The sequence below is a fragment of the Hippichthys cyanospilos genome, chromosome 2 (assembly GCF_059441005.1).
Source record: "Hippichthys cyanospilos isolate Australia breed blue-spotted pipefish chromosome 2, RoL_Hcya_1.0, whole genome shotgun sequence".
Taxonomy (NCBI): domain Eukaryota; kingdom Metazoa; phylum Chordata; class Actinopteri; order Syngnathiformes; family Syngnathidae; genus Hippichthys; species Hippichthys cyanospilos.
In genome coordinates, this window is record NC_142370.1 from 35,189,843 (window position 1) to 35,215,970 (window position 26,128).

The 26,128-nt window shown below is 44.9% G+C and overlaps 2 protein-coding genes across 5 annotated transcripts in view; both read left to right on the forward strand.

The window, feature by feature from the left end:
* The first annotated feature begins 724 nt into the window (after positions 1–724).
* Positions 725–18,399, forward strand: kcng1 (potassium voltage-gated channel, subfamily G, member 1). Its single transcript, XM_088407698.1, has 4 exons — positions 725–908; positions 8,477–8,745; positions 15,419–16,170; positions 16,493–18,399. Exons 1-4 carry the CDS (start codon positions 898–900, stop codon positions 17,270–17,272), a joined length of 1,812 nt encoding a protein of 603 aa, XP_088263824.1. The 5' UTR covers positions 725–897; the 3' UTR covers positions 17,273–18,399.
* A 209-nt stretch (positions 18,400–18,608) lies between these two features.
* src (SRC proto-oncogene, non-receptor tyrosine kinase) overlaps positions 18,609–26,128 on the forward strand; it is a 28,382-nt gene continuing 20,862 nt past the window's right edge. For all 4 annotated transcript variants that reach the window (XM_088407353.1, XM_088407355.1, XM_088407354.1 and 1 more), the window contains exon 1: positions 18,609–18,963. The gene's annotated coding sequence lies outside the window, so the exon portion shown is untranslated. The remainder of the gene's footprint in view (positions 18,964–26,128) is intronic.

The window sequence follows — 26,128 nt, forward strand, 5'->3', positions numbered from 1 at the left end:
TGTTTGAATGTTGATTTCCTTTCCTTTGCGTTTAAAAGGACTCAATTTCAGACAGGCGGCTACTTATAGCGACTGATCTTATTTGTCGTTCCTAAGGCGAGCGGGGAGACGCGAAATGCTGACTCTTCCGCTGCGAAATTGACTCGAGAAGCACGGGTCGAGAAAACGGACGAAGAGCTGTGTTGGTCGCAGTTCGACTGTAGGGGGGGCCAATGGACTTGGAAATTGCTCAAACGTTTGCATTGCGAGCATTTGCTCAGCTCCGAGTTCATTCCGCGAATCGACGATCTTTTGTGTAAGCACAAAATAAAGCTTACATTTCGGTTTGTAGTTATTTATATTGGCACATAATATATTACATTTTATAATATTTACATGTATATATATATATACTTATATTAAATGTTATATATTATGCAAAAATCATAGTAATTAGTTAAAAATTATGATGTAAAAAAATGATAAAACAAATATAATTTTACTAGTTACGTATACTTAAATAATAATGTATAATATAGCAATAATACTGTACGATATAATAATGATTAATTTCGTTGTGTAAACTATATCCTTGAGCAAATGCCTCCGCGCACAAACACGAGCATATCTTTAATTTCAGTTAACCAGCATGCCAAGCCACTAGGTGACAGTATAGGCGCTTTTTAAAACAACAATAAAAAAATGAATACAACTTTATTTATAAAGTTGCAACTTTCTTTCAGCAACAACTAGTGTCGTATTTTGGAATAAACAAGCAGATCCTACAACACAAGTCCAAGCATAAAAACGGAGAAAAGAAGAAGCCTGCAAGCGGATAAAGGAAGCAGGATCGCTTTTTCTAACTTCCCCACTACAAGAACAATTTGGTTCATTTCCAGCTGCTTCATTTTGCGTCAGATGCCAAGCAGGTGAGCAGTGCACGAAACAAAAGCAAAAATGCTCGCTTGAACTATGTGTGAGTGACGTGTATTGAGTGAAGACGAAAAAACTCCGTTTGTGACTGCTATGCTGGATGCAAACGCAGATCCGGAGAGTTTGGCAAACGTCCGCTTTGGCTGGAGTTTTTCGACACCCACGTGTTAAATGAAAACAAACAAATAAATAAAAGGACAGGGCTGAGCGCAGACATTTATCACACATACATGTGCATACACATACTGCTGAGCTGTAACTAAAATTCAAAAGACAAACACTCAAAATGCGAATCCCTTCGGGATCGACTGAAGGCTTTTGCATGCACCGGAAGTTGCGTGACCGAGCTAGATGCTAATCCGAAAATGAACGTTTGCGTAATGTTCCACTTTGTGTCATTGAAGTGGTCAGTAAGCAATTTAGCATGTGGCTACTTCCGCTTGTAACAGTGGTGTCAAACACACGGCTCGCGCGCCGATTCTGGCCCCAAAACCTGTTTAATGCGGCCGGCGAGATGATTATGTATATATTAGGTATAAAAATGAGTGAATTAAAAAAAAATGACAAACTTGAAATGTTTTTTGAATATTAGTTATGTTAATGTTTATGATAAATAGTGATGTTGTGCTTGTACTATTTTGGAGAGTATTAAAAAATACATTTGAAATTGTTGTTTTAAAGTTACATCATAATAAACCTTGATTTGTTTGGTTTGGCCCATTTGGGATTTTCCTCCATGCGGCCCACAAACTAAGATGGAGTTTGAAACACCTGTCTTATAAATTGCTGCGCGTATCTAGGCTTTGTTTGTACAGTAATATTTCTGAATTTGGTACAGTGGTTTTTCTACTTAGGAAATTAATTTGTTCCGTAACGACAATATTTCGTCATTTGAATTTTTGTCACAAGAAGCGTTGGTAAGTAGAGCTACCACGAATGGGTTTGGTCCTCCTCATTTATTTTTTTTTTTAATGCTAGACAGAGCCATTCTCGCGTGGCACATGAAACCTCATTGCCGGCCCGATACGGCCCGCACGCCGTACGTTTGTCCCCCCCGCCGTCTCGGAATACCTCAACAGGCTCCGATTGACACGCTCCAAAATGTTTGTGTTGACGATCAGCGCGAGCACAAAAAAGGCCCCGTCAAAGTGCCCTCATTAGCATGGACTAAAGCTCCATATTGTCTTTGAGATACAAGTGTGAAAGCGGCAACCATCTGTCAGCCAAGCTTGCGCTTTCAGCGCCAACGGCGGCGCACATTTATAAACAGCCGACCGCCGTCACGCGGCCTGTACGCCATCGCTTAACGTTTCCCCAAAGAATTTTTACCTCCGAGGAGGCGTAATCGTGCTTGTCAGCGACATAAATGACGACGATAATGTATTCAAAAATTCCGCTGGCGGATGCTGATTTCCACACCGAATAAAGCAAGCAGGCGGGCGAGGCTTCCCGTGCGGTCGGAGGTGCGAACGGCGGAATGGGAAACAGCCGCTTCATTAATAATAGCGGCTGGCAACACTGTTCCTTGAATGCGTCCCCGAAAATGACAATGATCACGCGGGCGTCGCGGGGAGGCGGACTTCATTAAAAGGCGCGCCGCGGAGAAGTTTTGTCATCTGGCGTCCCGCTCGGCCTCTACCAGCTTGACATCTGGCTTTATCGCAAAGAGGGAAAAAAAAAACACTATTCAAAAGCACGTGGAGGAACATTTAATTTCAAGTGGGCGCCGGCGGTAAAACCGTAACTTCAAAACAAATAGTGGCAATTATAAGTCGGGTTTTGCTACGCACAGCAGCTTGGACCCGATTCCCCGCAAACAGCAGCGGTTAGCTATAAATATGCTGTTCCATAAATAAGAATATAATAAATAATCTGTCAAATAGCTTCCTTTTTGGTTCCGTATAAATCTCAATGTATCAATGTTCCTTAAATGATATGAAATAAGTGGACATTTCTATGAGCTTTTTTTTCCATTTGTTCGTGATATTGAAGAAATTGAACACAGAAGAAAACATAAGTTGAACTAAAATAAATACATACATTGAAACACAATTTTCCTTAAGGTGGGAAAATGCCCCAATCAAAGCACAACTTATTTTCTAGGGAGTGCAGTGAAGTACAATGTAACGAAAAGCTGTAAATAAAGTACATTTTCAAAGAAATACAAGACTGGTTGTTTTTAATAGAACACGCTGTTCCATTTTGTGTCACTGAACAAATCGGGTTAGCTATAAATATACTGTTTCAAAAATATGTTTATTATTTAAAAAATTAAAGTAAAATAACTAAATAAAATAAATAATAAATAACATTTTTGGTCCTCTATAAATCCCAGTGTATCATTTTTCCTTGAATTACATGAAATAAACTGCATTTGTTCACAAAATAAATATTTTGCATAGAACACATAAGTTGAACTAAAAATAAATAAATGCAATGAAACACAAACGTCTTTATGGAAGGAAAATGCCCCAATCAAAGTTATGTTGTTATACAACTTATTTTCAAGGAGTGCAGTGAAGTACAGTGTAAGGGAATAAAATGGTGTTGTAGTGTCTCATTTTGGACACTGGATGGCACCCATGTCTGACATATACACGACGGAAGACGTTTGCTCAATGCCGAGCAGTAAAAAAAAGCGAATTTTCAAAGAGATACAAGACTGCTTGTTATTAATAGAACATGGACTAAAGCCGAATGTCTGACAATAAGCAAAATGGCCAGTCTCGACAAAAGTTACCCGTGCCATCGAAGGTACCCGTGCTGAGCAGGAGCGCAATCAAGTTAGACGCTAATGCTATGTGAACGCTAACGAGGCGTTCCACTTTCAGTCACTGAACAAATCGCCACGCTTTCCCCACTGTCGGCGAAAATGAATTTCCCTACGGGGGAGCAAAAAAGAAATCTCATCCAATCTAATAAATAAATCCAATCTACAAATCTACCTCGAACGCGTCACAAAATCATCTTGCGGGCCGGACGAAACCTCCCCGGCCGGGCTTTACATTCCACACCCCATTGTTCTCATAATTGCGGTTTAATAGCGACGTGTCAGCGCCTCTGATTGGCCGACGGATCCGACTAAGCCCTTCTGCAAGCGGCGCTCGCCGAGAGATAAAGGCGTGTGGCGGCGCCTTGTCACGTACACGCGGTGAAACGCGCAACACGCCAAGTGACTGCGCCGCTCCTCTATCATCTTGACATAGCAACCGCCGCGCAGTAACCATAGAAACCGAATTCCACTAAACACCGCGGATATTTATGTCTTGTTTTTCTAACGAGACCGCAAATTGTCACTTAACTGCAGCTTCTTTACTTCTTTGACCGTATTTGAAAAGGCGAGGAGCCGCGCTCGTTCCGTGTTGCGTCAAAAGGCGTCAAAGGGCGCTTTCGCTTTTGCAGATCCAGCTACTTTTCAATACGTTGCAGTCAAAAGTGAAACGCCGGCGCTCAAACTCATTGTGTGGATAAAATGCAGGCGGAACAAGTGCGCACTATAATGCTAATTAGCAGCAAAAAAGAGGCGGCGCTACTTTTAAATAAGGTCTGCTCCGTAGTTGAAATGAAGGTGTATGCTATTAATCACAGTGGCTATATATATACAGTGGGCCCCCCTGTTACGAGATGAATCCCTTCCGCGGTCGGGCTCGTCAGGCGAATTGGTCGTATGACGGGCAATCCAAATGGTAAAATCATCCAAATTGCACCTACATATTCAAAATTGGTACCAAAATAGTATAGTCAGTGCTACGTATATATAATATACATGTATACAATCAGAAAACATCGTCAATAAAAAATATAGAAAGGATTTATTTACCTTTGAGTGGCGCTTGTTATGCCCATATTCCCGAGTAAGCGTAGCCTCGTTTTCGTTGTGTTTCTTGATTATCTCCAGCTTTGTTTTCTTATAAATCATCTTCTCTCTAACATCACTAGCAATCTTGGGAGTCATGGCTAACCCTTTCAACTTTGATTTAAGCAGTAAAATGCACTAGAAATACGCTTTTGTAACCACTCACAATCTAACAAAGCCTTACTGTTCCGCCCTTACCTAAAAACGCCAGCAGATGGAGGCAAAACAACACAAATACAGCCAACCCCCTAGGGTCGTGGCAGTTGTTTTTGTCGCAAAGCCGTGAAGAGGGGACGAAAAAACTCAGTATTCCACATCGCAACATGAAAAAAACGTAAGCCGGGGACGCTGTAACACGGGGTCCGCTGTGCACACACAAAGGAGAAGACAATCTTGGACACGTGGAGTGTTATTTTTTCTTTATAATTCCGTCAAAGTTTGGCTTATGCGGTAGACGAATCAATCGTCCTCAAATGGTGTAAAAAAAAAAAAAAATGAAGTAAGCGTTTATAGGATGCTCCTGTAGTTTTGGCCATTTTATTTTTTTTGGGAGAAAAAAAACGTATGTCTCTTATTTGGGGAATTACGGGGAAACCCCGATCGGCGCGTTTCCAAACTTTTGACTCGTACCCGAGATGTCACGCCAGATGTCTCGCTATTCTTCCAAGTAAGTGGGCGTGGCCCCAAAGGCGTTTGCCAGCTTGACGCCGAGCGAGTGAAGCTGTCGGGGACGCGGCAATCAGCGCGCCGCCGCTTTGACAAAGCGCCGGCAGGGCTCAGACCTTCCAGCTATTTTCGCTTGCGACTCATGTGAACTTGCAACATGTGAACGTGTGATGCCAACGCTCAAGTGATATTACCATGCCAACCGCCTTTTCTCCCTCCTCTTTGGTTTTGTGCATTCGCATGACATTGCTGTTAAAAGAAAAAACAAATCTGTACACACTCGTCACCTTCAGGGACACTTCTTGTGAGTACGTCGAGTTGCTTTTTTCGAACAATCTAGAACGGAAGAAGACGTTTTCTTGCTTGTCTTTCTTTCTTTTGCTAGCCATTTTATCCTTGTGGAGAGGATGCAATTTTTACCCACCTTTCTATTAGGCAGGAGTTGGTATTAAATTGATTTTTTTGTGATAACTATGAGCAAAAATATTGCGGTGTCACATTAACGCGGTGTTATAATTACCCTCTGTTTTATTTTGAAAGGAAATATGGAATATTTGATAGTGCTCATACTGATCTTTAATACAAATAAATGAATAAATGAATATTCTTCCGCCAAAGACATCCTTTTCCGTTATGCGTGCTCAGAAAAAAATAAATCCGGCCACTGCCATCTCATTTTTTTCAAAGAGGCAGCTTGTTAAGTCAACTCTGCAAGCACAAGTGATACCGAATCACCAGTTCTATTACTGTTGAACTGCATCGCATTTCCATGAATGTCCACTATGAGGCACGGTACAAAAAGCTGAATATTCATTTGTCTAAAAGCCCTATAAATCGTCATTACTATCTGACACGCAGAATAGCTCCTCCCATTTTACCCCCGGACGTCCTCTTCTTCCTTCTCGTCATTTGTTCAAACGTTACTCTTCCGCGGGTAGTCGTCTTCGGACCCGTCCCATTCGTCTGAAAAGGAGATTTTTTGCTGATCGTCTTACTTGGGGTTTTCTTCACCCAAGCGACGACTGTGGCGAGATCAGAGCGTGGAAGGTTGCCCTTCGCGGTGTTGGCACCGCTCTCGCAAGTCGAGCCGCCTTTCCCTTTTCGTGATGCGTCAAAGTCGGCCGAAAAAAATTGTCCTCCAGCCTCATTGTTGCGGGACTGGGCGAAAGTGCCTTTTCTCCGTGTTCTCTAAAATGGATGCTGACTAAATTGAATTCGACCTAAATGTAATGATTGGAAGCCTTGTAAATGGCATAATCGGACCTATTTGGCATTTAAAAAAGCATCTCGGTCTACGGCCGTACTGCCGTCGCTCCTTTCAACAGAGAAAGCCATTTTTCTTCGCACAAGAAAGATAGTAAATAAGAGCGTGATCCTCCGGCACGAACGAAACGCTTTGTATGCTCAACGATCGTCTGTCCGCGAGCGCGACGGAAGCCCGGTCGCAATGGGAAATGCGTTGCTTTTCATGAAGTGCCTCCCGCCCACGTGCCGTTCTCATTGTGCCCCTCCGTGCTCACCAACACGCCCATCCAGGCAAGGTGGACACATGCTTTCTTCTCTTCTCCGGTTTAAAAAAAGCAAAAGAAAGGATATTTACGATATCAGGTTTTTCGCCCACCCTCTGCAAATATGCGCAGGATGTTAAATAAGAATGCTGTTGGGTGAAGATTGCTGGCGGGTGGGAGTATTTCCTGGAAACAGTGCGCAATTAGCCTGTTAACGCACCGATTCCAAGAAGCCATAAGGCTGATGGATCCGGTCTCAACATTTTCACCCAGCTAAGATATCCGAAGGAGAAAAGATGACAGTAAAAGCGGCCATGAAATTAATGTGAAATTGCCTCATTTTTCTGACTATAAGCTGCACCTTTTTTCTCATGATTTGAGCCCTGGGGCTGCACCTTCTAGTCTAGCGTGGCTTATCTGAAGGTGTGTATCTCTTCAACGTGTGAATTTATGGAACACTTATGAAATTGAACTGGAAAGATGTTAACCACTGGATATGCTCCAAAACAGATTTAAAAAAAAAAAAAATATTAAAATGCTCTTCAGTGATACGGTATCACTAGTGCTTGCAGAGTTGGTTCAAGATGGCTGTTGTTTTTGTGTGTGTTTGTTTTTTAACCTCCTTGGCATGGATGGAAGATAAGTAGTAGATAAGTAGTTTTTTTAAAGTAAGTTACCAATGATGGGCATTGTAACTTCCTAGGAACAATTAAAGTACAGAGATGGTTTATTTATTGATTCAGTTGTTTGTTTGTTTTTTTCTCAATTTTTGCATTTGCAGCTTCCTTTTCAGCGCAGCTTATAATTTGACAAACGCAGTATTTTTCCAACTTGATTATTTTAGAGGAACCAGTTCTAGTGTCCCTCACATCGGACGTTTGTGGAAGTGCGGTTCAGTTCAGCGATACGTTAGCACTAGTGCTTGCGGAGTTGATTCAAGATGGCAATTGCTGTTTTTTTTGTTTGTTTGTTTTGAACCTTTTTGGTGTGATGGGGAAGTAGGAGGTCTGTTTTGAAAATAAGAAGTATTAAACAATTATTATAAAACAAAAGAACAATGAAATTAACATAAAGGATGTTTATTTCTTTTCGTCCGTCCTTTTTCTGGGTCTCGGCCTTTCTGGTGCCTATCCCACCTGACTCAGGGCAATAGGCGGGGGACACCCTAAACTAGGCAACCCATCGGAGAGCACACAGAGACGAACGACCGTTCACGCACCCGATCACTTCTAAGGACAATTTAGAGTGTCCAATTCACTTGAGTGAAGAGTGCGGGCTCGGGGAGAGCATGCAAACTCCACACAGGTAGGCTGGATTTGAACTCGGGTCCCGGAACTGTGAGGCGGACCCGCTACGCACTGCGCACTTCTTAATGCACCGAATCTTCGATATTTTGTTGAAAGAGCAAATAGATTGTATTGAATGGGGAAAAAAAGTCATTTGAATACCCGTGTTACAGTGACATTTTCGCTGCCGGTTACGATGCCGTCCAAATCCGATAACCGCCCGTGCCTACTTGTGATTTGGACCTCAGGGGCCACAAGGAGGTCACTTGGGCCCCGCGTGGAGAGGGCGGAGCGGAAACGTCCGCGCTCCGGAGAAGGCGGTTGCCATGGAGTTGTCTCCCAAAGCGTGAGCTTGAACAGCACATCCCACTTGTGATGTCAGCGGCGGAGAGAGAGCCCGAGGCGAGGAGGCGGCGGCTGAGCCTGTTGCTCGTCATCCTCGGGCGAGCCGCATCCTTCCCGCTTCACCTCCTCGCAGCTTTTAGCCGCCAAACGGCTGCTCGGAATCAAGATCGCAGTGAGTATGCTTGATTTGTCCTCTTTTTTTTTTGGTTTTTAGTTTTGCGCGTGGCTCTCGCGGCCAAAAGTTGATAGCGTTGGACTTTTTGCCGCGCTCTTCTCGACCCCCCCGGGACGCACGCCAAAGTCATTTTCCGCGCCACATCTGGCACCTTCTTTCTGCGTGACGGCCGTTTGCGTCGCGGATCGAAAGGCGCCGACGCCTTAACCCGCATGGCGTGGCGTCTGGCCGCGCTCACTCATGGTGCTCGGCCTGTTTCCTCCATGTCAACTTTGAGATGTTTGAACCTGCTCCCCGATTGGACAGTGTCAGAAAAGCTTGATTCCGAAACGGGCCGGCGAGTCAGCGAGATGATATTATGCTAATTCCGCACGACTCCCAAAGCCATAATAAGTTCATTTTTAATGCCCAGCGTGTAACTTCCTGCGGATAGCCCGCTTTTCTTGAGTAGGCAGTGGCGGAAAAACTATGAAATGTGATGTGAATCAATGGCTGTTGTCAAAACGAGTTTTAAAAATATAAGATTAAAAATATAAAAAAAATGTCTACATTGGATAAGAGCTTGTATGAAAGTTTGGGTAAATTTGCGACGAGGAAATTTTATATACATATATTTATGAAAGTAGATCCGAATTATGTGCAATCTGTTTATATGTTGACTAAAATCATCCATCAAACAAAAGGAGACAAACGAAGATGCTATTGAAGTATTGGTGTCAATTTTGAACTGCTATTTAACTAACAGTATTCTGTTGATTTGAAAATATCCATCCATCAATCCATTTTCTTCCAAAACTAAAGACGCAGGCATGTTCAGTCTGTTCAGGAGAGGATGTTGCTGTTGGCAGACATTACAGAGAAATTAAATAACTTTAAAAATGAAAGAAACCTCCGTCTATTACAATCTATCTATCGATTGTTAATTGTACACATATATATATGCTGGTATACAGTTGGCGGATTGCTTTTGCAAAACGAAGCCCTTAATCGCGAAGACCGCAATGACTATTTTTCCTCAAATTTGCTGCCGTTGGCCTTCCAATGGTCAAAACAACGGACGAAAATGTAAAAACCTTTTGTTGAGAACAGAAACCATAGTTGGCATGTGGGGAGAAAAAGGTGAGACCCCCGCTTGTCCTGATCCTCTTAAAAGTGAGCACTCAGGACTAGCCATTTGAGATTTTCCAATGAAAAAGGGCCATTGCAAGTTTACAAATCATTTAGCGGTAAGTTACTAAGCGAGAAATCCGTGCTCATCATTCGTCCTCCGCTCCCTCACCCCAAACACGTCTGTCAAAGTTACAAGTCAAGATAAATGGCATGCAATAGATCATTTGCCGCAGGTAATTATGGCTGTAATGAGAATAACTAATGACTTGTTCCGGTTTTAACTCCTAATAGTGAGGGTCTGATCCCCCGTTAAAAAAAAAAAAAAAATGGACAAAGTCATTCAAATGTGCTATTCCCGGGTGTCCGCTATCCCCTACACGGCACGACTAGAGGAGGGAAAGGAAGCAGCGCCGGCGTGTATGAGTGAGCCTCCGCCGCATTCCATTTGCCGCTTTTTAAATTCGTCCGTGTAAAAGGGAAATCATCTCGGAATGTGGCCGTATCATGCGGCGAGCTGCCTAACCGATATGCGCCGCTGCAGTAATGGATGTTGCCTGTTAATGTAGTTTGGATTGAAATTGCGAGGACGTCACAACTTGATCTAAATCGCTGCTTTTCAATGATTTTTTGCAAAGCTCCCTCCTAGGAAAGAAAACATTCCGTGCCCCCGCTTGGCGCGGCGACTGTAAATGACATCATTATCGATAATAATTGGAAAAATATACCTAAAATTATACCCCTTTTAACGCAGATTTTAAAAAAAAAGCAATACCTATCCATTTTTTTTGTTCCAAAACATCATTATTCCGGGTGCGGCCTACGCGACCCGGTACTAGTTGATCCACGGACCGGTACCGGGTTGCGGATCCGCGGTTGGGGACCTCTGCACTAAACCATACCGATCCGTTTCAAATTCCTCACCTCAAAACACCGACCCCTTTCAACACCATTGCTTCAGAATGAGTCAGTTAGAGCATAAAGGTTCGGGCGCCCCTTCTCTAGAAGACATTAATGAGCTGAAATTTCACCCAGGTAGTGACGACACGTCCCAAAAATGATCAAAATACTGCACGATGGTGAACTTATGAGCTCAAGTCAAATCCTCAAACCGAAGCAGGATTCGGAGGGAAAACGACAGGGAGAAAAGCTCTGGTCTTTGGGCCGTTTTGTGGAAGCAACATGCTCTCAGAGTCCATTAGAGGACAGTGAGCTGTTAAGGGGAAAGGAAGTGGACGAAAGACATTTGGTGCGGTCTTTTAACCTGAGGGACGGACCGCGTTTCCGTTTCAGATGACACAAGCAAACAAACGGACGATAACGAGGCCGGGATGAGTTTTGCGTGAGCCTTGTTATCGACTGAAGCGCGCAAGTCAGCCAAATGCAGATCTTTGACTCGCAGACAAATTGGAAAGAATCTTCCACCGCTTCCGCCGCCACCAAACTCGGGACGGTCATTAACTCGGGGCCTTTGACGTCCATAGTTGCCAATGGCAGTGAATGTGCTTATCTTTGTCAGTATCAGCCCTTCATTTCCCTTGCGGGATGTGATAAGATCTTTACGGACTAACTTGGCCACTTTAACAAGGCAAAAACAAATGTTTGTCAATGCTGACCATTGAGATAAAAGAACCGTAAAAGCTTCCTGGATTAAGGGTAAAAAATCAGGAGGTTGTCAGTCACATTATCCAACTAGTTTGCTTTTCAAGTTAGCATATATTCTTAATAGGTATATCGGTTTGCTTATGTCTGCCCGTAAGTGTGTAACGTATGCTTCTTAGTCATTTTTTGAAAAACCCCCCCAGGAAAGGGAAAACATTTGGTATCACCCCACTTGCTGCGGTGACTATAATGAGATCATTTTCTATGAAAATTGTATTGTATACAATTTTACCTATTGTAAAATTAACAAAAGAAAAAAAAGCCATTTAAATCAACTTTCAGCAAATATGAACATTTTACAGGGCTTGATACATCTTATTCTGAATCTGAAAAAAAATACCTTTAAGTACATCAGTGCTTGAAAAAAACAAATAAAAGGTCAATCTTTATTCAAACTTAGGATTTTCCTGAACATTTTAATGCTGAAAAAAATGAATGAAGAAGTAATAATGGTAGCAGGAACTTAAACGCCAATATTTTATATACCATTATTATACCATTTTAAAGGCATTGCATGCATGACCATTGCTCAGATTCAGGCTTCATGTGACCTGAACCACAAACTCGATTTCTTAAATTGGTTGGAACGGAACGCTTGTCATCATGGAGAAGTTGGAGGCTCGCATGGATGGGTTTGTTACTCATACGACTAATTGAAGCCCATTCAGAGTCTCGTGCGCAAAAAAAACACCATTCGGACTTTTTCCCCTGGAGAACAAGGAGTTTTCAAGATACGGCAATCCCCCCCCCCCCCATCAGGTGACCTCAAGACTGTCGGTTGGACTGCACTGGCATCTCAAGGGCACACTTTTACACACGCGTTCACAAACTTCAAAATACACACTCCCCCACTTTTCAACGTCGCCACCGGTCCTAATCGCCACTATTTTTCAATCTTCCCCATTTTCTTATCCCCATGTAACAAGTTTCATGCTTTTAGCGGAGGGCTGCCCTGTGGCGCATACCGTCAGGCTTTACCGTCTTATCTTTTTTGTGAGTCGTTTGTGTGGAATGTTTCTTGGACGGTTAAATGAAAATTTCGTCCCCTTGTACTGCTGGTAATGACAATAAAAGGGCACCTACGTGTCTACTTAAAAACATCTTAAATATTTTCAAATTGAAGAAAAAGGTGTAAAAGAAGTGTGCGTTTTTTTCTCTAAAGCAACATAATCACGCATTAATCATCCAATTTCAAAATGTTCTAACCCCAACGAGAGCATCACAGCACCAGCCGCTGCCGTAGATGTGCAATTCCACTACGGAGCGCAAAAGCAAAAAAGCTGCTGTTTGAGAAGAACTGGCGATGACTTTGAACCGTCAAAGTCATCGCCAGTTCTTCTCATTTCAGCTCATTGCACATCCAGAGGAACATGGCGGGGTTTCAAAGCGCTCAGGTTTTGCCACCGCGTCGACAAAATGTGATGAAGAGGGCACTACAGGAAGCACAACACGTAAGCCGGTGAGTCAGCGGGCGATGCGCCTGCCTTCGCACAGAGGCCAGACCGCCGCGCGGCCCATCTGCTGCCTCCGTCGCCCTCCAGATAGCGCCTTCGCTATTCTTCTGGCAGAGGAGGCTTTCAAAATGCGGAAGAAAAAAAAAATCGCTCCGATGAGCGCGGAGAGGCAAAAGCGCAGTCGGTTAAAGCGAGGAATCCAAAAGCCCGCTCGGGTTAAGTGGGATTTAATGCGGCGCGAGAGCGGCGTAGGCCCGCGCGCGTCCATGCCGCTAAAGCGTCGTGGGCGTATGGAAAACCTCTGCCGCACCAGCACGACTTACAAAACGGTGGACGCTCATGCTAGGATTTTTTTTCGCTAATGTGAAGGCTGTTCGTGCTGAAGTGCAACGCTTGTGTTTTCACGTTCCATACGGTTGGAAGAAAGACTTGCCGTGCATACCGTGCGTGTCGGAGAAGTTCCAGGACCGCTGTGACAAAATCCAAATGACAAGCTTCACCCTTTGAAGGATTCTTCTAGGATCCTCCGATAACCACTCACGCCATCATCTTGAGGTGTGCTTGTGGACGTACTTCTACATCCGCAGCTCTTTTCATTGTCTCTTGAGACCAAGACCGCTTACGCACACCAGAGGCCAAATGTCTTCCAAGACAAAGAGGGCACTTCATCTTCATGCCATTCAGGTCTTCAAAATGACTTGCTTGAGCAGGAGGTACATGAATCAGATGACGCATACAGTTCGCACCAGCAAAACCAAGTTCTTCTCCAACGGAAACTGTTGGGTTGTCCTTCTCCTAACTAATGTGCCATTTGGTGGCCAGCTCGCACTCAAAGACTGGCGACGCCCGTGCTGATGTGACTTTGTTATTTGTCTCACTATTTGTGGGCCTAAGGACCCAGCTGGATATTACCATTCAACCCCGGGCCCCCATGCCCAAGTCGATGTTCTTGACCCCTAGACCAGTGCTTCTCAATTATTTTTTGCAAATCCCCCTCATCGGAAAAGAGAAAAACATTTGCGTGCCCCCACTTGCCGCGCCGACTATAAAAAAGATACCAATTTTAAAAATGATATAAGTACAGCTAAAACCGTATCCTTTTTAACATGAACGAAACACACCAGCTCTATAAATCCATTTTCAACATCTAAACTACTTTTTTTTACTGTGTCTATACAGGTTACAGGTTAGTCTAAAACTGTAAAAAATGTGTAAGCATGTGCTTTGTAGGTTGGGTTTGAAATATTTTTGGGCGAGTGTATTCTGACACACTTGATGTCATAAAGGAATGAAATAATGGAGTCTTGTTTGCGTTGTGACGAACGGAGCTGAAAAGCATGTGAAACGTTGACTGAGACGGATGATCCCTGCAGTCGCAACACTTTTGCGACTGTTATCAGAGTGTGACAGCGCAGGTGTCTAATAAGCATTTGCATCCTCGCATTTCTCTCTCGGAAGCCCGCGGCACAATTGTTTGGAGGAGCAGATCCGAGCGCTGACATTTTAATTGCCCGCCATCCAATTCAATTACTGCAATTGATTTCATTTGCTGGGGCAGGCTTCCTTGAAGCAGCGCTAACCCTTCTCCTTCGTCCTTTCCATTTTCAACAAACATTTGTTTTGTTTTTGCGCTGAACCCTACCGCACTTTATGTGGCTTGTGGCGGTGTAGGTTTACGGAGGGATTTGTGGGGGACACCATAGAAGAGTCCGTTACAGTAATCGAGACGGAAGGTGACGGCGCTGTGAAGGTTGAGAGGGGGCCGGAGGTGGGGGGGGGGGGGGGGGGGGTTATTCAAATGGATGCGGAAAGAAAGTGAGCTGTCAAGGTTGACTCACAGAATCTTAACCTGAGGGGAGGGGGGAACTGTTGGGTTGTCGACCTTAAGGGAAATACAATCAATTTCGGAAAGGATAGTCTTGTTTTTATCGGGGTAAGTTTAAGGAGGGAGGTGAACCGGGATTTGATTTATTTATAAGACAGTGGGTAAGAAAAGAGGGTGGGCCAGTATGGTTAGCTTTGCTTGAGAGATAGAGCCGGGTGTCAAAGCAGTGACGCCGGATACCATTTTTATGGGACGTATTGACAAGTTGTAGGAAATAAGTTGTGAAAAGGAGTTGCCCCGGGGCGGAGCCCTGGCCCATGCGGCCCGGTACCAATTGGCCCAGGGACCGGTACTAGGCCGCACAGCGGCGTCGGGGACCACGGAGGCAAAAAATTAGAGTCGAATGAACTGAGTTGGGCCAGTGAGGTAGGACTGAAACCGTGAAAGTGGGGTGTGAGTGCTACCTAAAGAGGAGAGTGAATGAAGGGGAACGGGGCACCAAATTGTGTTGGAGAACAAGGGATCGAAAAGAAGCCACCCTTTCACACATTTAAAGAGCCCGTCGTGTTGATGTCGTAAAGACGCCGCGGTGACATTCGGCCGTCCCGTGTCGTCTTGACAGGCAGCGGGCGGCGGCTCAAGCATGCGAGCAGGCCAGTAAAGATGACCCTGCTGGCGGGTGACGGCTCCGACTACGACTACAGCGCTCTCAGCTGCGCCTCCGATACCTCCTTGGACCCTCCGCCCTGGCGGGAGCGGGAGGCCCGCAAGGGAGCCTTCTACAAGAGGGCGCGGGCAGCCCCCGGGGGGCTCCATGCCGTCATCAACGTGGGTGGCGCGCGCTACCAGCTGCCCTGGAGCACCCTGGAGGACTTCCCCCTGTCCCGCCTGGGCCGGCTGCGCCTGTGCCGCAGCTCGGAGGAGATCATGGGCCTCTGCGACGACTACGACGCGGCGCGCAACGAGTTCTTCTTCGACCGCAATCCGTGCGCCTTCCGCACCATCCTGACTTTCCTGAGGGCCGGCAAGCTGCGCTCCCTCAGGGAGATGTGCGCCCTGTCCTTCAGGGAGGAGCTGCTCTACTGGGGGGTCCCGGAGGAGAGCCTGGAACGCTGCTGTCGACGCCGCCTGCTCCGGAGCCTGCGAGAATTTGAGGCCGCCGAGCGAGCCGCCGAGGAGGAAGCCTTCCTGTCCGATTCGTCCGACCGGTCCCGCTCCGGCGGTTTGATGGGCAAGCTGAGGGACATGGTGGAGCGACCGCACTCCGGACTCCCCGGGAAGATCTTCGCCTGTTTATCCGTCTTGTTCGTCACCGTCACTGCCGTCAACCTCTCCGTGAGCACCATGCCTGCCCTGAGGCGGGAGGAGGAGACGGTGAGTACCGTTTCCAAACGCGTCGGAAAGTTTGTCAGACTTCGGCCCTCGTTCATTTCCCGCATTTTCCGGGTCTCCCTCTCCCCAACACGCCCGATCGAAACGATCGGCTCGTCGGCAAACTCCGCGGGAGCTCGGAAAGGATCCCGATCGTTTGAATCGGGCGCGTTTGAGAGAGAGAGGCGTCGAAAAGGCGCGGGACGGGGACCGGGCTCCGACGCCCAGGCCCGGAGCCGGATAGCCGATGGGTAGCGTTGGCAAAGCGGCGTCTCCCCCCCGGCGGTCACTGAGCAACGGTCCGGGCCTGTGTGTTTTCCGACAGGGCACGTGCTCGCAGATGTGCTACAACGTCTTTATCGTGGAGACGGTGTGCGTGGCCTGGTTCTCGCTGGAGTTCTCCCTGCGCTTCATCCAGGACCGCTCCAAGCTGAGCTTCCTGCGCCAGCCCCTCAACCTCATCGACGTGCTGGCCATCCTGCCCTACTACGTCACGCTGCTGGTGGACACCACCTCGCAGGGCCAGAGGCGCCCGGGCTCGGGCGGCAGCTACCTGGACAAGGTGGGCCTGGTGCTGCGCGTGCTCCGGGCCCTGCGCATCCTCTACGTCATGCGGCTGGCTCGCCATTCGCTGGGCTTGCAGACTTTGGGGCTGACCGCCCGTCGCTGCACGCGCGAGTTCGGCCTGCTCCTGCTCTTCCTGTGCGTGGCCATCGCCCTCTACTCGCCGCTGCTCTACCTGATGGAGAACGAGATGGCGGCCACGCGGGAGTTCACCAGCATCCCCGCCACGTACTGGTGGGCGGTCATCACCATGACCACGGTGGGCTACGGCGACATGGTGCCGCGCAGCGTCCCCGGTCAGGTGGTGGCCCTGAGCAGCATCCTGAGCGGCATCCTCCTCATGGCCTTCCCCGTCACCTCCATCTTCCACACCTTCTCGCGCTCCTACGTGGAGCTCAAGCAGGAGCAGCAGAGGATCCTGCAGAGGAGGACGCACTTCATGCTGCCGGCGCACGCCGGCGGCCTGGGGAGCGACCTGTCCCTGGATAGCGACCCGCTCTTCCCTGGCGGGCCTTCAGACGCCCGCGACTCGGAAGATTGAAACGGAAAAAGGCCGGGGGGTCTTCCCGGGAACGCGGAGAGAGGAAGGATCGAGCGCACCTGCGATTAGCGCTCGAAGCGGGTTCTGCATTTCAAGAGACAGCGTTACTTTGGGAAATGGAGGTCCATATTAAGAGCTGTCTGAAAAATGTCAACAGTGCACGTTATATTCATGTACAATTACAACGGCTCTCTTTTGATGAAATCGTTAAGAGCGGTTGCTCCTACGCGACCTGAGGATTCGTATGCAATTTTTCACAACTGATGGGCATCTTGCTGATTACTCTTGCCGCCCTTACCGCTGCCGTTGTCGTCCTGCACATTACTCTTTCGTTCTGCTTAAAGTGGATTTGGAACGTATTTTTCACTGCCCTTGTCTTTTTTTCTGGTTTTGTATTCATGTCAACAGTGGTCCGAGAGAGATGTGAACGTCTTTGCCGAACACTTGGAAGATCTAGAGCAGGGGTGTCAAACCAACGGCCCACAAAGAGGTCCAAAAAAATGAATAGGACCAAAAAACATTTTGCACAATTTGAAGCAATGCTATACTGGGATATGTAGGGGACCAAATGGAAGTTTTATACATATGGGACCGGGCTGGCATGCATAGCACTAATCTACAGTACATATTGGTGTTTAAGGTACATATCATGATTTCACCAATATGGCACACTTGAGAATAGATTTTTCTCCATGTGACCCCTGAAATGAGTTTGACACCCCTGAGCTAGAATTTGATACAACTTTTTTCAAATAACAAATTTGCTCCACTTACCTTTATATGTCACAGTAAATACTTGATATTCACTAATGTCAAGAAACTGATCAAGTCAAGGACTTTTTACAATATTTTGCAAAGCGAAATATGAAATCCGCAGTAGCGCGAGGAGAATATGCAAACCACGTGGGAGGGGGTTGCAAAAAAACAAAAAGACTTGAGAAGCAATGGGTAGACGTTCTGGCTCTGAACAGCAGATGGCAGTGTAGTACAAGATTCTGTTTTAACGTCCACTACAGTCCCGGTTTAATCTAAACAAGGTGGTTCTACCAGGACGAATGAGATATATTGTTTAATTAACACTTTTCGTTTCATTTCAAGCAACAATAAATTTTTGAAAATTCAAACTATTTTCAGGCATTGTTTATATCCACCGCGGCCCTGAAGGACGACCACCATTCCGAATGAATTTGATGCAATTATGGCAATTTGGGTTTTGCAGGTGGACGGCTCGCCACAGGCCGTCACGAAATGCCACCAAGTGTTCATTTCTAAATAAGAGCTTCCACCAATCAGTGCTGGCCAGTTTGCTCAAGCCACGCCCCCTGCCTCTCTGACACATCCCGGTGTTTTGAACGCAACTGGCTCTTCCTGGGCTCACACGAACGCTTTCCCAAGAAAGCGTTTTTTTTTTTGTTTTGTTTTTTTTCTGTTGTCGTTTGTTTATTTTTTCTCCGTGAAAATGTTGGCAACGAGAGGAAGCCTTCCCTCGGCATGACCTGGGCTCACCGGCGTCGACTTTGAATCGTGGCACGCACGGAGTGTGCCTGTTTTTTTTTGGCGCACCCCCACTCAAAAAAAAAGGACAAAATTGAGGATCTGCGACGTATCGTGGCTCGCGCGCATTCATGTTTTGACTTGAAGACCTGACCGGAACCAGAAAAGAGCACCGCATACCTCCACGAGTGGCTTGGGTGAGTAAACTTGCTCTCGTGTCCGAACAGGCTACACAGAAGTCACTGCGTCAAAAAAAAAAAAAGGAGCTGGCTACACCTGACCTGATTAGCAAATAATACATTACAGCTAACGTAACTTGTTGTAATTGTCGTAGCACACAGGGGTCCTCTCGGTTTAGCGACATGCGACGTTTTGGGGTTACGTAACAGAAACGTCATCACGCATCATTTATTGGCACGCTCAGTTACCGCGGGACTTCCTGCTTTTCCATGCAACACTTTTATTTATGGCTTGTGTTTGTAATGCCGTGAAATCCACGCCCCTCTGTAATTTGGTTTCTTTGCTAATGTTGAGTCAGGTGGACTTTTGACAACTTGAAACTGCACAAGCTGCACTTAGGAGACAGTCAAAAAGTCCGTCATAGTGCCATGTGTTCCAACTTAGGGAAAAAAAGTCCATGATTAACTCATGCACTCACAAAGACTTTTTTTAAGCGCCCAGACGTCTGATCACAGAAACTTACTGTTTTTTTTTTAATTGGAAGCACTAAATGAATAAAGTAGTAATCAATTCAGTTACTAAACGAATTACTTTAGTGCATAGTTACTTAAAAGTAATCGATTATTTGGTACCTTCAGCAAGCAATTACTTTAGGAATTCAGTACCAAGAGTAATTGATTACTTTAGGACCGAAAGTGCTCAACTGCTGCAGTAGTTTAGTCGTTCAAATAATCAATTACTTTCGTTTTTGAGTCAAATAGTACCAGGCATTTGAGACTCTCCATCGGCCAAAAACTTACAAAACAATATACTGTACCTGGGATTGAATGACTGTAATCAAGTAGTCTCGTACTTAAATACTTGAAGTACTTGATTACATTTGTAATTAATTCATTCAACACTAGCCATTTAGAACCTCATCTAGCCAAACATCTTGAAAAAAGAATTGGAAAAACAAAATATAGTAAATAAGTACCTGGGATTGAACATTTAGTACAGACTCATGAAAAAAAAAAGACGTAAAAATATGTCTTTGGGATTGAATGAGTTAACGGCCCTAGCAGCGAGCTGGAGCAGCAGCTGACAGTGAATCATCTCTTAAATCTCGTACATACTGCAGGATTGCAAAAACCACCTTGGAATGGTGCAAAAATTAACCATCCATCCATCAAAAATTAACTGGATGAGTTTTGCCTTCTTTTTTTGTAAGCGATACCAAAAGAAGAAGGAGCCGCAACCGGGATTTTATTAGAATTATATAAAGAGGTCATTGAAAGCAGACTCACTTTGAAGACACATTTAAGGATTTATTTCATACACATTCAATTTTAGAAATTCTTTGAAAAAAAAATCTTGAATTATACTTATTGTTACGTATTGTCATCAATATTATAAATAAATATTCATGGAACCATCTGGTATACAAAAATGTTAATAAAAAACATTCAGTTTTATCGTTCATATTCATCAAAGTAGAAAGCTTTTGTCCAGATAAGTTTTGTCAGTTGGCTTTAATGTGGAGGATGCTTTATGAGCGGAACCGACTTTCACTTTGCGTTTTCAAGGACGGTCGTTCGATTCAGAATCCGTTTTCCATGCTAAACAATTCGGTTAAATTAAAAATGATTTCTGCCTCAAAGTGCAGACAATCATCATACTACTTCAGTCTGCTTTGCAAGATAAAATAACACAGAGAAACATTTGATATTCGTTACGTTTTGATTTGTAAGGCGTGCATTTTTCCACAAAACGAACAACTGCTAATTTTTGATTAGTTTAATTATAGATTGTATCTTTTCGAGTATAATACAGTACGTAAGTGTTTGTGTCGCTAAAAAGGGTAGAACGGGATACACTGTCACTCCAAAATACGTGGAAAAACTGTTGCTCAAATGAAAAATACATTTATGACAAACAGGATATAAAAAATGAGAAGCTAAATTGCGAGTATGGGCAAAGCATGAAACATGTGCAAGTGCGAGCATGTTGTTCATTTTAGTTTGTCAAGCTGGAAGAATACTGATGTAAGCCAAACGCTCAGTTAGCGGATCAAGTAGGAAAGCAGAACCTTGAACTATGTTTACAAGCCATTTCATTTTGAGCAATTGCATGAGCGCAAACGGTTCCCACTTCACAAAGCAAAAGAATGCATGCTTGATGTGGACCAACGAGGACATCAAACGCACCGGCTCCTCTCAACTGTTTTTACTCTTTTTCTTTTAAAGAGACTTAAGCGAGGCTGCGCTCAAGTCATTCCCAATTCAGACGTGGTGATGAAGTAAACTGATTTATAGAATTTGTCTTTTTAAATATGGACCATTTGAAAATGAGCTCATTTGCAAAATTAAGGTGAACAAGGATGGACTCGGACCTTGGTTCGGTCTGCTGGCTTATTATTACTCATGGTATTGAGAAAGAAAAACAACAAGTCATTTTGAAGTGCCTGTTTATAAGACACACCCATACCCTTGGCCTTCATTTTTTTTGGAGAAAAAAAAAAACTATTATTTAGGGAATCGCGGTAATAAAAAATGTGAATTGTTTTGGAACAATAAGACCGGCGCGCTAATATCGTAAACATTTTAACAAAAGTATAAAACTGTGATGATTGCTTTCCAAATCGCATGAATACTTGTGGGAGAAAGACTGCTTGGATAAATGTTTGCCGGGTATATTACTTTGATAAAAATCGTAATCGTCCAGACCGATGAAAAAAATTGAGATTTTATTTTTCCGAGCTCCCTCCCACTGTTGAGACGCAGTTGTCACGCAGACACGATGAGCTTCTTCCGTGGCAAAGTTTGGCCTCTGATGTGGCGCTATTGGAAAGCGGGAGGCGCACCCTGTAATTTGCAGAAGGGCGTCCGCCCGGGTCGGCGCGCACGTCCTCCGCGAAGCTAACCCGCTTTAGCTACTTGGGAACGTCACACGCTCATTTGGAAGCCCGCCCCGAAAACCCGCCCCTGTTTTCCCCGCGTTAATCCCCTCGGAAATGTCAAGCGTTTTTCCTTTTTCTCTGCGACGAGCACCGGCGCGACACCGATACATTTTCAATCATCATGGAATGGCGCTCCCATCTGCGTTGAGTAGTGCATTAGACTAATCCCCTCCAGATTATGTTGGTAGTTATTTTTTTATTTGGTGGCAGAGCGTGGGATGGCATACATGTCCTAAAACAAGGCTGCCCACAGGAGAATTTGCTGCCTGTCAACTTACTGCATTGTGGTAAAACAAAAGTAGTGAGGCCAGCCATTCCTACAAAATAAACTAGCTCAACAAGTTCCGTATTTTCCTCTCTATAAGGCGCGCCTTATACGCCGGCACGCCATTTTTATACAGTGTATAAACCGCGAGTTTTCATTTTTGGGGGGGACGAAAAGCAATTTAATCGCCATGTAAATTCTTCAATTTTTACCTCTGCATTTCAGCTATAAATGTATTTTTTACAGGTAAAATTTTTTTAACACCCTGTTTGAAATTCATTGTACTATTTATGTTCCAATTTTGACATATTTTATATGGGGACATGGCGCAAAAAAATGCTAGTCTTTATAAAAGAAAGCGCAATTTTACAACATAAATGAACAAACATTTGTTCAAATCAACAAAACGATATATTTTAAGGTTTTGGTTGCAATTTGATTCAAAAATCAGTTGAATATTTTATTAAATCTCTTAAATTCAGGGCGCCAAAAAGAACAAAATCAAGAGACAACTCTCGAGAGGTTCTTATTTTGAGGGTTTTTTTTTCCCCATGTAGTATGATGTCATGCGGTCGACCGATTGAGTATCCCGGTCGTAAAATGTTTTGCCGCTCGAGTGCGTCGGTCGTCGTAATGAAAAGGCCGCAACGGAGAAGGCCGGGAAGGGACTCGGCAGGCCCAAATTCCTTCTAATTGGCAGCGCAGCTTTGGACTGGAACCCCTTTGTCGTGCCTCCGGAGCGGTTGGAGCAGCCCGTCGGAGCGATAGACCGGGCCCGACTGGCATCAATGCGCCGCTTGTTTCCGCAAGCGTCCGGGCCCCGCGGCTACCGGACCAATCGCTTCCGCTTTCCGAATTGCTTTTGTGCGCCTCCTCAAAGAGGCGGAAACGGGATGGTCTCGGGTTTGCCCGCCGCAGAGCTGTACGCAATAATGCAGATGTGAGCTCCACGTAATGTCAGAACTCATCTGAGATACGGCTTCCGTGCTGCTGATTTGGTTAGCGACTTCTTCAAGTTCTTCAAATGGACGCAGCAATTCAACAAGTTCAACAAGGATTACTTGTTGTCAGTTTGAAAGTTGATGAATAAAGAGGGAACTTACTGCATGTTTTTGCAAACATTTGCAAATTGGGGTCCTTGTTTTCAGGGTCCCACAAACAGGTCCCACCTCCAAAAGGTTTGAGAGCCCCTGTCGTAGAGAACTAAAGACATCTAAGAATATCAAGAGGATGATTCAAAGGTTAGAGTCATTTGGGTTTTTTTTAAAAATAATCGATTACCAAATTAATGATTGATTTTTTGTTTTTTTGTTTTGACTAGTTGTCAGTAGATTGTTGCATCTCACGTATTGATATTATGTATCATCAAAGTTGGGCTAATTATACTACCGTGACGTCAGCATGTGATAAAACCAAATGTGAGCTTTTGAAATCTTCCATCGCTACTGATAAAGAATAAGATGTTCTTAGTCCCACAATAGAATCGTTCGGAAAAAACAGACTCATTTGGCGCCTGCGTCTTTCTACCTTGAACATGCAATGGCAAAGTATGTGCAAAATGTGAAAAGGAGCTTATGTGAAACGCGAAATATGTTCAAGTCAAGGTCAGTTTGAAGCGGGACTACTCCGCGATCCTTCCCCTGTGGATTTAACGGTTGTGAAGTGAGCAGAGCGTAGCCGACGGCTCGCTGAGATAGACGGCGGTTTGGTGTCCCACTTTCTTCTTGGTCAAACGAGGATGAATTGGCACTCAGCTCCAGGGACATATTGCAATTGTTTGTGATGTTACAAACTGGAGGAAGATTGTTTGTCGCCACCCTCTAAACAGACTTGGGCTCGTGTCGCGATATTTGTTTTGATTTAGTGTTTTTGTTTGAGGTACACGATGCATATACTGTCCATTCGTCTACATAACCCTACCAAAAATCAATGTGTCCTGCATATAAATTGGGCTTTTTTTGTCTGACGGTAAAATGTGCGATATAGTTTATAGGGACCCCCTTGTTTTTTGTTTTTTGTTTTGCGACAGATGCTAAACAAAATGACGCTGTGAAACTTGTGGCCCAGTTTTGCTGCTAATTAGCGGCCGGTCATGAGAACACCAACACCACCTGTTCACACTTCTCCCATCCACTCAAACCCGCTTTTGCTGATGCGCCTTTGGCCTACTTTTCTTGTCGTCGGTCGATACAACCGTTTGTCCTTGACGTTTGTCTGTACTCGTATCGCCATGATTGCCCGCACCTTTTACACACTCAATTTCCAAAAGAGCTCTCAACAAGCACGTTTGACGACGAGGTGTGTGAGGGTGACTTGCTCGGTATGATAAATTGATTCATCAATGATTGATCGTTGAGAATTTTTTCTTTACTAGAATCCAGTTGATCGAATGCACAAGATGTTGTGGCAAGGAATGGCGATAAGAAGCATATCACTATCAAATCGGGCTCTGAAATTCAAAAAATGTTTTGGGTGTGGAATACTCGGACTTTATTGCTTCTAAACAAACAAAAAAGACAGAATTGTTTCTCTTTTAGAGCAGAGGTTCTCAAACTTTTTTCAGTGAAGTAACCCCTATGAAATATGTTTTCAGCCAAGACCCCCTTAAACAGTGAAAAGCATTTAGGGTAGAAAAAAAAAAAAAACTTAAAAGTTCCAGATCTGTTCTCAAAATGTAATCATTATAAATAAACATATAAACATGAGTGTCCTTTTTGTTTTTTCAATTACAGTAGAGATCTGTTCACGAAAATAAATTAACTTAATTTGCCCATTAAAAAAAAATCACCAAAAAGTGTGAGACCTGTTTTCAAAAAAAGAAAAAAATTATAACCAAATATTTGTCCAATAAAAAATATCCAACTTAAAATGGAACAGAAAGTGAAACGTCTTGTTTACTGAAGCCGCACCTCTCACCGTGTGGCTGCTTTATCCAGCGGGAAATCTTAACAGTAATCATCACAAAAGTTTCACCCGCGGGTGACTTATTTACTACTAATGTTGATTGTCCTGTTGTATGCTCCCAAAAACGCATTTTCTACAGTCACATGTTGGAACTAATAAATGAAGCGCAAAATAAGAAAGGAATGCTTAGACACGCATCAATAAAGGGAAACGCTTAGGGTGTAACTCGGTTACAATCTCCAAAAAGTTCGACTCCCATCATACTGTTGACCCGGCGTCTCGCTCGCTCGGACCACTCGAATGCCACAGCGCCAGAAAAGACACGCCGTCCCACACGGCATTCAGGTCACAAACCGCGGCGTACGCGATGGAAGTTTGATGGAGACAAACAGTGGAGGACTTGTGTCCATCCCAGCATCCCCGGCCACTTCCTGTCCCGCCGCCTTGGGTCCGGGCCAGGGTGACAGAGGCCACTCATCTCCACTCAATCCGTCCTCTGTGGCCAAGCCATCACCTCGCTTCCCATCGCTCTGTGCGGCTCCGCCACAGGAAAAGGCGTATTTGGAGCAAAGAAAGATGCCTCTGTGTTGCTTTGTGGCGGCGCAGCTGGACAAGCTAGCTCGGGATGATGACATGTTCACGCATGAGGCCGTGCATCCTCCTTCACTCGCACGTGCCGCCGTATTACCATATAGATGGATGCATAGCCTTTATTGTCATTACACCTGCGCACCTACAAGGTGTGAAAGTTTGACTTGACGAGCTCCAAACGTCCAAGAAACATTCAACGCAATTGACCGACGGGGGAAAACAAGAGGCGTGAAACTTGTTACATAAGAAAGAAAAAAAAATGTCTTCAACCGTGCCCTAAAATGAAGGCCGTAGCTAAAGTCCGGGAAAAAAATCCGGCAACAGAAAGACATAACATATCTCGCACAAACATGTGGATGGAGGAGGGAGGGTGGGGGAAGGGGGGCCATGGCGCGGCCAGCTGCTAGCAGCTAGCAGCAGTGCCAGCGCTTTCACAGAGTAGTCGCGTCACGCGGGTGGAGATCAGAACCAGCGACGATGTTGA

Coding starts and splice junctions, on each gene's coding strand:
- kcng1 (XM_088407698.1), top strand. Junction 8,746..15,418: donor TGCTCGGAATCAAGATCGCA/GTGAGTATGCTT, acceptor TCGTCTTGACAG/GCAGCGGGCGGCGGCTCAAG. Junction 16,171..16,492: donor TGAGGCGGGAGGAGGAGACG/GTGAGTACCGTT, acceptor GTTTTCCGACAG/GGCACGTGCTCGCAGATGTG.